The 12,391-nt window shown below is 37.7% G+C and overlaps 4 protein-coding genes and 1 non-coding gene across 5 annotated transcripts; 1 reads left to right on the forward strand and 4 right to left on the reverse strand.

The window, feature by feature from the left end:
• Positions 1 to 87: 87 nt before the first annotated feature.
• Positions 88 to 159, forward strand: TRNAC-GCA. Its single transcript has one exon. It is a non-coding gene; the product is annotated as a tRNA-Cys (tRNA).
• Positions 160 to 377: 218 nt separating this feature from the next.
• LOC9317731 (pentatricopeptide repeat-containing protein At2g39620) lies at positions 378 to 3,252 on the reverse strand. Its single transcript, XM_002881619.2, has one exon. It carries the CDS (start codon positions 2,910 to 2,912, stop codon positions 402 to 404), a length of 2,511 nt encoding a protein of 836 aa, XP_002881665.1. The 5' UTR covers positions 2,913 to 3,252; the 3' UTR covers positions 378 to 401.
• An 80-nt stretch (positions 3,253 to 3,332) lies between these two features.
• On the reverse strand, positions 3,333 to 6,045 carry LOC9317732 (dolichyl-phosphate beta-glucosyltransferase). Its single transcript, XM_002881620.2, has 10 exons — positions 5,794 to 6,045; positions 5,656 to 5,704; positions 5,256 to 5,362; positions 5,049 to 5,094; positions 4,628 to 4,762; positions 4,407 to 4,496; positions 4,193 to 4,324; positions 3,997 to 4,080; positions 3,834 to 3,898; positions 3,333 to 3,749 (listed from the first exon to the last, which is right to left on the reverse strand). The coding sequence occupies exons 1-10, from the start codon at positions 5,904 to 5,906 to the stop codon at positions 3,560 to 3,562; spliced, it is 1,011 nt and encodes a 336-aa protein (XP_002881666.1). The 5' UTR covers positions 5,907 to 6,045; the 3' UTR covers positions 3,333 to 3,559.
• Positions 6,046 to 6,701: 656 nt separating this feature from the next.
• On the reverse strand, positions 6,702 to 9,206 carry LOC9317733 (glucan endo-1,3-beta-glucosidase). The gene is made up of 2 exons (XM_002881621.2): positions 8,124 to 9,206; positions 6,702 to 7,886 (listed from the first exon to the last, which is right to left on the reverse strand). Exons 1-2 carry the CDS (start codon positions 8,586 to 8,588, stop codon positions 6,702 to 6,704), a joined length of 1,650 nt encoding a protein of 549 aa, XP_002881667.1. The 5' UTR covers positions 8,589 to 9,206.
• Positions 9,207 to 9,351: 145 nt separating this feature from the next.
• LOC9317734 lies at positions 9,352 to 10,984 on the reverse strand. The gene is made up of 4 exons (XM_002881622.2): positions 10,550 to 10,984; positions 10,179 to 10,395; positions 9,478 to 10,097; positions 9,352 to 9,443 (listed from the first exon to the last, which is right to left on the reverse strand). Exons 1-3 carry the CDS (start codon positions 10,754 to 10,756, stop codon positions 9,604 to 9,606), a joined length of 918 nt encoding a protein of 305 aa, XP_002881668.1. The 5' UTR covers positions 10,757 to 10,984; the 3' UTR covers positions 9,352 to 9,443; positions 9,478 to 9,603.
• Between the last annotated feature and the right edge of the window lie 1,407 nt (positions 10,985 to 12,391).

Here is a 12,391-nt window from a genome sequence, read left to right on the forward strand (position 1 = left end):
AGCTCCTAAAAATAAAATTATATTTCATCATGCAATTTTAGTTTTTCTTAGAGCTTTGTATTAGTAGTATACAATAAAAACCAACAAGAGCCTATAGCTCAGTGGTAGAGCAATTGACTGCAGATCAATAGGTCACCGGTTCGAATCCGGTTGGGCTCTTTTGTTTTTACGGGTTAACAAAGATTTTCAACAGAGTCATAGGTAATTTATTCCGTAGAAGTCAACAAAAGTTTACGATTTACGATTTAATTGGAAAATTCACCGAGGCGAATACAAAGTTGATGATTTTTTTTAACACTTTTGCACAATTGAGGATTTTTTCCAACATTTTCCCCAATTTCAATTGTACATAAAGAGAGATTTAAAAGAGAGAGAAGAAGAATCAAAAGCATTGGGTTTTCTCAAACTTGTATCCAACTACAAGCAGGAACTTTCTTAATTCTTGATACATTATTAGCCTCTCCTAATCTCTGATCTTGACCATAATGAGAAGGATTTAGTGGCTCAAGCTTAACAAGCTGACACAATGCAGCATTACTTAACCACAAATTACAATGCATTCTTGAAGAATTTAATAAAGCTCCCCATACTCCTACACTTGCTTTCACTCTCATTCTTCTCACCATTTCCACAGCTTCATCAAACAAACCAGACTTCCCTAATAGATCTACCATACACGCGTAATGTTCAACTTTCGCTTCGATCTTGTGTCTCTCTTCCATTTCCTTGAAAATTCGTTTTCCTTCTTCGGCTAATCCTGCGTGTCTACAAGCTGAAAGAACACTCAGAAAGGAAACAGAATCTGGTTTGAGTTCGTTTTCTTGCATAGACAAGAAGAGTGAGACTGCACAGTTTGCTAGGCCGTGGGCTGCGTAAGCTGATAGCATAGTGTTCCATGAAACCATGTTTTTGTTTCTTATCTCGATAAAGCATTTCTTGGAAGATTCTATCATTCCACATTTGGCATACATGTCTACAAGGCTGTTTCCTACTGGTGTGTGGGAACAAAATCCAAACTGGATGAGACTGGAATGAACCGACATTCCTAGGCTCAAGGCTGCTAATTCTGCTGCTGCGCGTACGATGTTAACAAAAGTGACTGCATTTGGCTGAAATTTCTCAACCTTCATCTGACGAAAAGTGGCAATAGCTTCTTCAGCCTGGCCATGGAGTAAGTACCCATTCATCATTATATTCCAAGATACAGTACTTTTCTCGAATCCACACTTGTCAAACAAGGATTTTGCTGCAGCAAGGGCATCACATTTGGTGAACATATCAATAAGAGCATGTGCCACGTGACATTCTGAATCGAACCCATGCTTTATAATTTGCCCATAAACACAAGAACCTCGAGCATAGTCACTACAGAGTGCACAAGTTTGAAGCATACCAACCATAGTCCCTGAGTCTGGGCATACGCCATGTAACTTCATGTTCTTGTACACATCAAATGCTTTACTGGCATCACCAATCTGAGTATACCCTTGTGCTAGAGCGTTGAATGCTATGGCATCTTTAATTGGCAGTCTTTCAAAAGCTTTGAGCGTGGGAGAAAAGAGACCACATTTAGCATACATTGAAATAACAGCTGTGGCAGTTTCCAACTCAGACTCAACATCAGCCTTTATAGCATAACAATGTATGCTCTTACCCAATCTAGAGGCGGCTACTCCTGCACACCCTTGTAGCACACTTGTCAAAGTTACAGCATTAGGCTTGAAATGTGTTCTCATCATATCTCTAAACAAGGAAAGAGCCTCATCGTGTTGCCCTGCTTGCTCAAACGACGCAATCATGGCAGACCAAGAAACAACATCTCTATCTTTAATTTTAATAAACAGTTGTTCCGCTAACTCCAACTCACCACATTTGGAATACATATTTATAAGAGAAGTTGCAACCGAAATATCACTCATCATTCCCTGTTGCACTGTGTATTCATGAATTGCAATCCCCTTCTCTAAGTTCCCTACATATGCAGCAGCTTGAAGAGCACTTGCTGCAGCTACCTTATTCATTCTAACATCATAATTTCTCATGACGTCAAATAACTCCAATACCTCCTCGAAGGACCCGTTATGTGCATAAGCTGCCATCATTGTGCCCCATGAAGACTCATCCTTGCTAAACACTTCTTCAAAAACGCATTCAGCAGCATATAAATCTGCGCATTTGCAATACATGTCAATCAACCCACTAGAGAAAGCAGAGGTAAAACCTTTCTTAATCACAAGTCCGTGAAGGCATCTGCACACATCATTCTTCTCTAGCTTTGAAACCGCAGGGATCAGATTGTAGAGACTAACATGATCAATGTCAACAAAACTCGAATGCATATCACGAAACAACCGCAAAGCTTCACTTGAACATCCATTTTGAGCCAACCCGGAAACCATAGTGTTCCAAGTAACAATATCCTTGACAGGCATTTTATCGAACACTTGTCTTGCAGAAACCAAGTCACCAGCTTTACAATACATTTCAACTAAAGCAGTTCCTATATAAACATCAGACTCAAAACCCATCTCAGCAATCAAATCATGTATCCGTAAACCCTCCTCAAAGTCCATAGATCCGGCACAAGCCTTCAAAGCAAAAGTGAAAGTGTACTTGTCTGGATCAATACCTTTCGCCTCTGACATGTACCCGAAGACTTCGAGAGCTTCTTTGTGCAAACCGGCTCTCGTGTATCCTCTGATCATGGAATTCCATAAGACAACACCTGGGTATGGAACTGAATCAACGATTTTGCGAGAAAGGTCTGGTCTTTGAAAGAGAGAATAAGCGTTTATTAGCTGGTTATGAGGTTTAAGACCTGCGACGATCAAGCTGCCGTGAATTTGTAGAAGTAACCGGAAGTTCTTACATTCCCGGAGCATACGGAGGAGGGTAGTGCAAGTATTTGGCATTTCACTGTCGACGAGGATACAAGTGCAGGTTTTTTTGGCGGTTTATAGGTAAAATCGTTACATTTTGAAAGCTTTAAAGTTTTCTGATTATATAAAATTATAAATTTGAGCCACAATGATATTCAGAAAACGAGTTATCTACTGATTGTTTTAGCCTGAGATGGAAGTTTAAGAATTTCTTAGCTTTGATTTGAATATTGCAATGGACGGTGCAGATTAGTACTGATTTTATATGAAGAACCAAACTTGATCCGCAACGGATTATTGTCCGCCCTAAATTAATGCGATTTAGTTCATAAGCGGAACAATCAGTCCCATCCGCTGCAGCTGTTTAAAGTTTAAACCCTAAGAGATTTGGACTTCAAAGATGTAAAACTCAGAGTAGAGAGAGCATAGTCATTGGCATGTTTGAGAGAGTCATTACTAAAACCAAAAAAATCTATTTCATTTCATCATTTCTAATCCGGTAAGATTTTTATTACATCTATTGAAAGAAAGACCAACATGTTTTCTATCGCCTTAGCTCTCCTTTTGCTTGATCAGAAATTCAGAGACATCAAACTATATCATCTTTGCAGCAAACCCGCGTGGACTGGGTTTTTTTCCCAAGAGGAGACGCTCTATGTATGTTGTGTTGTCTATGTGTCTCATACTTGATGGATCTTCCACATGCCAGTTCTGTATCCCACAGACATTAAAGCAAGCTCCCAAAGCATGTTTGGAATGCTCAACATACTGACTTTAGACCCGGGGATTTCAGACCATTTCACAGAGATCTCAACCATTGGAATATTAAAACGCTTGCACAAGTACACCAATTCAACATCAAAGCACCACCTGCGCATAGACCAAGTCAAATGCGACTCTTATTGATGTTTTAACTGCTAGTTTATCATCATCGTTTCATTTACTCATATATACCTTTTCAGATGGACGTTTGTGAAAAGTCTCCTAGCAGCAGCTCTAGTAAACATCTTGAAGCCACACTGATAGAAAAATGATTTTTAGTTATTACTATTCAAGATTATGTCTTGGTGAAACAGAGAGATCAGAAGGAAACAACAAATGAGATTTAAAAAGCCACCTGTGTATCTCGAATACCAGGACCAGCAGCCAATAGAACCACAAGATGGAAGCCCTTCATCAGAAAGTTGCGATACCATTTCCTCTGAAATTGAAAGACTAAAGTCAATTATCTAAGACGCGTATTATGTATATGCATCCATGTGTGTACATAGACAGAATGATGCTGTCTAGAACAGACGATTGCAAAACTTAACTGTAGCAAGAGCTTTCTCCTCGAGATGAGCACGAGAACCAAATGCGGATACTTGAACATCACCTATTCTAAAATCCATATCCTTAGATGCTGGATTTCTGATTGAATATTCTTCTCTGGCTACTGCGTTGATCTGAGAGGCTAGGAGATCAGGAAAATTTATAGCACAATTTCTAGTTTGTCTGAAATTCTAATAGCCAAAACTAAGGGCAGACCTGATTTTCAAGTTTTTCTAGGTCGGTTACTTTAGTTGCTCCATCAGCATCCAACATGAGAAGTAGCTGACCCCGCGAATGCAACATTCCCTATTTAATGCTTTCAAAAAAGTAGAAAGCTTCGATTAATTTTTTTCTCGAATGAAATGACAAGTATACGGTCTTACTCAAGTCACACAGAATAAATATATATAGTTGCATGCGCTACGAGTTGAACTCACTTTTCTTATAGCTTCCCCTTTGCCTTGATTCTTCCCAAGGGGTATAACCCTTATGTTGTCAACTGTGTGCTTTCTAACAAAATCAAAAGCTACTCTTTTTGTTCCATCAACACTTCCATCATCAACAATCACCACCTAGAAGGAAAAAAAGTAAACTTACTCCACTGATGCATATAGGGTTTAAGTAACACAATAAAGATTATTGAGCAATTTAGCATGAGTGGGTAGTCTATACTGATAGACTAATAAGTTGTGTTTATTACTCTCACTTTTTTTATAGAGTTAGGTGAATTAAATATATAGGGACAAAAAACGTTTAAAAGCTCATACATATTCACCATAACAAAGGCCATATCTATGTTAAGAATCAACCTTGATCAGTTGTAAGTAGAAAAAAACAGAAGAATGGAAAACTATTTACCTCAAAAGAAAAACTCGTGTCCCGTGATGCACGATCTTGAAGGTAACTGCAAACCACAGGCGAATTACAATTATGCCTCTGTAGTATGCATAAATAAGACTTGTGCTGCTGTTTCGCAAGAGAAGCAAACTTCTCACGATTGGAAGCAGATACAAAATCCTTTTATAGGAATGGCAGATTTGAAGAAGTGGAAGTTGTTTAACTTACTCCATTGTTTCCTCAAGAGCTGCAGGAAGTCTTAGTTCTTCATTATACGCTGGAACTATTAATGACAAATACTTCTCGGCAGGGTCAGTGATATGAGGGCAAGGAATCTGATGATAAAGTTTGAAAAACAGTGTCAGTAAAAACAAAATCGGATTCCTCAATCTCATAGAAAAAGGCCACCAGCAAAATGTGATCAAGTGAGTCAAATTCTAATATCCAAAACTCAGCATGGCTATCTTTAAATCGCCAACGCAAAACTTTTCTACGAGAAAATCTCAGTTCCACTAAGTATAATTTAACTGATTTTCAAATGCTATCGTTCTTTGCCACACTAAACCAGATTATCACAGTAAACTAATACGATAAAATCAATCAGAAACGAAAATGAATCAGACGATACCGGTTTTATAGATTTCGGATCCTCCAGTGTAGTCACCGTCTCGACAGAGCTGAGAAAATCCAAAACAAATTAATCAAATCTTATTCCCAGAATCAGAGGCCAAGATAGAGAAAATCGAAGAAATGGAGTAAAACGTACACGTTACTGTTTCTCCTTCTCCAAGCTTCAAAAACGACGACGGAGAGAAATCCGAAGAAGACGATCAGCAGCAGCAAGAGGCCGAATTCCGCAACTGTTACCAAAAACTCCATTGTTGCTCCCCAGATTTGAGATCTGTTTTGGTTTCACAAGAAAGAGAGAGAGTGAAGAAGACAATCCGTGAAGAATAAGCAAGAAAAGTTTAATGATTGATCCGTGAAGATGGTTCGATCCCTAATTTCAGAATAAAGTGCAGCAGATTTTGCAGAGCTCAAATTGAGATAAGCAATTTCGGTTTGACTTTTTGGTTCGGTTCGTTCGGTTCTGCTTTAAGCAGTGTCTTATATGTTGAACAAACCGGATACTAAACCGAGAATGGGTCCGTGTTGCGGTTTGACTTTCTTGCATTACCTAAAATTATTCTTAAAAGTAGCCAAAAAAAATAAAAGTTTTATTGATTAATAACTTTCACAATACCGAAAAAAAAATGTCGAAAAAAAGTATATTAAAGAATAAAACTGAATAATACTATTTGGATATGGCAAGTTATATGAATTACTAGAAAATGATCAATAGATGGAAATGACAAAGTATAATTTGGATAATTATACCAGACTGTATGTATATAATTTTTTATTTTCATGTATACGTCTATAATGAAAATAAGATACAACTAAGTACATAAAAACAAAGTTCTTATAATGAAATAAAATGATCTTGTTTTATTGATTTTTTCAGTTTGATCAGTAGTCGTTACTTTTAGAAAAATTCAGGGCGTTACTGATGCTGGTGCCTCCACCGCCTCGTACGACGCATGTGCTAGTGCTTGGGTTGGTAATCAAAGATTATAGACCTATACAAATGTGCTAGTGCTGGTGCCTCCACAGTTTAGGTTTACAATCAAAAATTCAGGGCGTTACTGATGCTGGTGCCCCACCGCCTCGTACGACGCATGTGCTAGTGCTTGGGTTGGTATTAGTGACAATGCCACTACCCTTGAAATCACAAGCCTCTCTGGAGTATCCTTTGCTTTGGTAATAAGCGTTCATAATGAACGTAGATCGAGTCTTAATGTTGTTGTTATCAAAACATAGGCCACCAGGTGAGATTGGTTTACAATCTATACCTTGGCTGCACACCCAATCAATATTCGCTTGTAGTTGTGTCTCTGTCGCTTCTTGTTTCGCCATACACCAATTTCCACTTTTGCTTTCTGTGCCGCCACCGCCTTCCCCTATTGGTATAGGGCATGTGCTAGTGCTTGGGTTGGTAGTGGTGACCATGCCACTACCGCTAAAATTACAAGCATCATCAGAACATCCCTTGCTTTGATAATAAGCGTTCATAATGAACGAGGAGCGAGTCGTCATGTTGTTGTTGTCAAAACATATTCCACCAAGTGAGATTGGTGTACAATCAATACCATGGCTGCACACCCAATCAATATTTGCTTGTAGTTGCATGTATGTCGCTTCTTGTTTTGCCACACACCATTTTCCATTGTTTATCGGTGGAAGCGGGCTTATACCGCCTTTTAGGACCCCAACATCATACATCGGCGAAAAATCCGGTTTAAATATCCCCCAATTTCTCTCACGGGTTGGACCGGGTTTCCCATCTTCATTGAACAATGCAAATATGAAGATATCGATGTGGCGGTTGGGCATAAGAGGTGTCCCTATAACCTCTGCACGCTTGATGATATTGAGGTTGTAGTTTTCAGCGTTTTGAGGTGAGCACCATGGAGCATCACAAGCGGTAGGCCAACCGGTCTCCCCTACAGCGATATCTAGGTCGCCGTAGCCAAGAGCATTCATAGCAGAGTAAGTTGCATCCATGACTGCGTCAAACATGTTGTTGTAGGTCTGTCGTGTATTGGTATCCGTTACTGAATTTGATGGACCAAATATTGCGTAACTGACATTGTTCGGGTCCATCGTGAAAAAAGTGTAGGCGTTGATCATGAATGGGGACTTAGCCTGACGATGAAACTCCAAGATCTTTGTAAAAAAATCTTTTTGATCGTCAGTAAATCTGCTTTCGCTTGGTGTATTATGGTTAAAGCTTATGGTAAATGCATGTGGAGTTGTTACCTGTAACCAAATAATGGTGGACTTACATTTTGTTGATAATAATAATTAACAAATAACAATGACATTCAAAAAATATTTATAACGAATGATTCATATATTGCCAAAAAAAGACATGACATTCATTTAAATAACTTGTATTAGTGTTGTCGTTGTTAATCACAGGAATAAAAAAATCGCTTAATGCAGGTTGTTTTTTTTTGTTTTTTTATCATTATGAGTTTATGACTTGAAACTAACCTTAATATAAGTGAGATTGGAAGCTTTTAAAGCTTCGTTAAGACTTTGCATCGCTGGCACAAGATTTGATATCAAGTTGTTGTCGTTACTAGAAAGAATCTCGTTTCCGACACAAAGGTATTTGAACTTGATCTGCTGATGAAACGGTAAGACATTGGCAGCGACCCATTGACGAGCATTTGCAACGTTGACCATCGCAGGAATGTTACCGTTAGGGACCATAATGGTGACGTTGATTTCAGAGCCAGCGAAGGATCGGAGGATGTCGGGATTCGCATCATAGATCTTGACACTTGCAAAAGTGGTATTTTTCTTGATGAAGTCAACCACTTGTTGCGGAGGTTGAAGGTTCCCTAATGTTCCATAGTTGATACCAATGGCGGAAGTCACGGCTGAGAGTTGAAAGATCACGCCGGCGACAATGAGGAGGAAAGGGAGAGTGAAAAACCGTGTCGTTTTGGCCATTTCTTTGTTTTGTATAGTAAGACTAGGCTAAGAATATTTGTGTATTTATTATACTAATGTTGATTCTCCATGTCTCTACAATTTTTCTTTAAAAATCTAGTGAAATTAATTGTTTATGTTATTTAGAAGTTGGATGTAGATGATAAGCATGAATGTGGCATTAAATTTGATGTAATATACTAATATAGAAGAACCGGCCGGCAACAAATGGTACAAAATTTTATTAAGTTTACATTACTAAAAGAGGAAGATCATATACTAAATTAAGATAAAATAGAATTTAAAATGTGAAGATCATATACTTAATTAAGAATAAAATGGAATTTAATGGGAAGATCTTATACTTAATTAAGAATAAAATGGAATATAATTTTGGATAATATGTATCATATGCATCAAATACATTTATTATTGGTTCATGCCTTCATGGATTTATTGAAAGAAAGAAAGAAATATATCATTGGCTTTTTATTTATGGATGAATACAAAATTGTGGGTGATTGGATATGACCGTAGGTCGTAGAATTTAGAAGGTAGTTCTATAACTTGTTTATGTGACTTAACAAGATACGGACCATTAGTCCGATAGTTAGTCCATCGACCTCAATTAACTAATTGCATTTCTGGCTTAACTGAGCAATATTGATATGAAATGAGAAGTCATAACATACGTATACCACATTGGTATGAATATTATAAGAAACATTGACCATAACAGTGATAAGTTAATCATAATTTACTAGTAAATTTAACACACAATAACAGGGCAAAAAAACCCGAAACAGAAACATGCTTATTGTAACCATCTCTCCCAATGGCGAATCATACAACTGACGTATTACTTTCGTATATTACCTTCTTCGTATAAAGCATTACTTTCGTATATTACCTTCTTCGTATAAAGCCTAACCTTGGCTATTATTGTAACCCCAAATGAATCCATACAAAAAAAGACTCAGCAGAGCAAAATTCTTTGGCCTCTTGATGCCCCCAAAAAAACATCTGTACAATCTCTTTAAGGAGCAAGAGCCCCTTGAATTCTCATTATCTCGGATTTGTTCCTGCGGCTAAAACCGCTGCTCTTCTTCATGAATCTCTCTGACTCTTGTTCGACCTGGAGAGCAAACTGAAGCCTCTTTAAATTCTCAGCACACTGTCCATGTAGTCCAGGTGAGAACATTCCAGGACCTTGATGATCGATCGGACCGAGATGCCTTTTGTGAGGTGAATGCCATTTGGATCGCAGGTAGTTCAGAGATCTCCAAGGAGGTAACGGCATTGAATTCTGCTTTAAGGAGAATTTGGCTGCATCGACCATTACTTGGAGGAACTGGTTTAATCTTGCCACGGTTCCTACATAAACCACAGGGAGTGATTCCATTATCCGTTGGTAAGAATCCACAGCTCGAGCGATTTCAAAATGACTTCTGAAATCAATGTCAACAATCAAACGATCATCTTGGCCAACTTCAGTATCACTCAATATGATATCTATATACTCATTGTCTCCTGCAAAACATATCAATCTCTCAGACTTCTATATGCAAAAAAAACACATGTATAAGGCGGAACTTAGACGCGAAAACATACCACCAGGAACTTTGCCACCGCCTTGCCATCTTGCTGAACAAACAGCTGCATCATATCCAGAAAGTCTCAAAAGCTTTGCAAGATAAAACCTAATGCAACTGGCGTTACATGTACCGGATTTCACAGAGTGAAGATCTTTCTCCTTAATAGTCAGCATCAATGTACGAACCGCCGAGAGAACCTCAGTCTCGTGTTGAGCCACAGAGTACTTGAGATACTGCAGATACAAACAGATCCTCTAATTCAATACACAAACCACAAATAGCAACTCTAAAGAAATGCTACCATTCTATCTCACAAATTATCCCCAATTATACAAACACCGTTGAATTGAAGCAAATAAGATAATCAAAATGGTGCGATGTTGGTACCTGAATCTTATCGGAAAGGTAAGAAGGATCTGGGAATCCAGAATCGCTATCGCTGCTACACCAGGAACCAGCACCACCGCTACCACCGCCTCCCGTTTCCAGAAAATCTGTAACCATTAGCCCTAGGTCACGTTCACCGTCATGACTCGAATGTCTCCCTCGATTCAACCATTCCTCCGCCGGAACAACCCTCAAGTCCATCCCCATCGTTCCCAAATCTCGGTCGATTGTTTCAAATTTCAACACCAAAATCGAACCCAGAGCTAATGCGAAATTCAAAACACAGAGAATAAAATTGAATTGAGTCCGTAACAATAAAAACGCGTATCGTCCTCTTTCACGAGTCTTGTGTGATTAATTGATTTATTATATACCGATGAGAGAGAGAGCTTGAAGGTTCTTTTAGCGAATGAGAAAAATCCAGGAAGATAGGCGAAAAGGAAGATGAAGCGAAGATGAGGTTAATATAATACTCATGTTAAATGACAAAAATGCCTTTATTTGATTTATGATAATTACCATTTGAGCTTTTTTAAAAAAAGCTGTAACGAACCGAAAATTAAAAAAACAGAATAATGAACCAAGACAGAGTATATGCTAATATTCATTTTACCAAAAGAAACTAACAAATAGTTTTAACTTTATCTAACAAAAGGGTAAAACGGATAATTTGTTTGGGATGAGGTGTAGCGTAGCGGACAATCGAGAAATTAAAAGTTTGGCTTGGGGACGAAGTTAAAGGCGGCTTTTAACGTTTAAAATTAGCTGACTCGGATGATATTTCTTATATTTAATGTCAAAAATAACTGACTTTATTCATTTATAGATAAAAATTTACGTATTGATTCGAAAATTCAAAACATAAAAGGTCTCATTGGTAATCAAAAGCTGTACAAGTTTTTAGCTATTAGCTGGAGCTGTAAGATTTATCGGAATAGTGCAAAGCTGTATAAAAGAGCTGTACGAAAAAGCTGTACAAAAAAGCTGAGAGTAAAACTATTAGTAACGCTTTTGATAAAGTTTTTGTGATTGGTAAAAATAAAAACTGTACAACTTGTAATATTTTATTTTTGTTCACCAATCAAACCCAAAGTTTTCAAGTGGTCATAAACTGTTGATTGATTCAATGGATAACTACATAAATTACAGGTTTATTACTGGTCTTTGAAAACATTTTTTAATCGCATAAAATGATTTTTTTGTGTTAATGATAATTCTTTTATACCAAGTCCATTGTTTATTTATTAACCAGATGTGGTGGGATAGTGGTTCTAGTCTGGTGGAAGAGTGGTTCTGTTGGTCTAAGTCAGGGATCGATTTTCCCCAGACGCAGAATTGCTCAGTTTTATCCATTTGGCCACATGGATATGGACCCAGGGCCGGCTCAAAAAAATTAAGAACCCTGAGCTGAAAAAAACAATTGGCCCTAATTTTTTATGTATATATATATATATATATATATAAAAAAATTTGGACCTTAATTTTAATAAATTTAGTTGAAAAAAAAGACAAAATTTTTTTGGACCCTGTGCAGGAGCACTCCCCGCACATGGGGAGAGCCGGCACTGTATGGACCCATTGTTTACGGCCCATTTGAAAACCTGGGGGAAACCCTATCTCTGGGATTAGTTTTAGACCCCTCCATAGTCTTGGAATTTACCCTGAGTTATCAAAAAAAAAAATCCATTGTTTATTTATCTTGGTCTCTACATTCATTTCGATTTGGATTTATCTTTTTACAATTTACACTAATATTTTTTGGATCTGTGTTATCACTTGCTTTGATTTTCTTTACACTTCGTATTGCTTTACAAATTAAAAAAAAAATTTAGATGAAAAAAA

Source organism: Arabidopsis lyrata (genome assembly GCF_000004255.2).
Source record: "Arabidopsis lyrata subsp. lyrata unplaced genomic scaffold ARALYscaffold_4, whole genome shotgun sequence".
Taxonomy (NCBI): Eukaryota; Viridiplantae; Streptophyta; class Magnoliopsida; order Brassicales; family Brassicaceae; genus Arabidopsis; species Arabidopsis lyrata.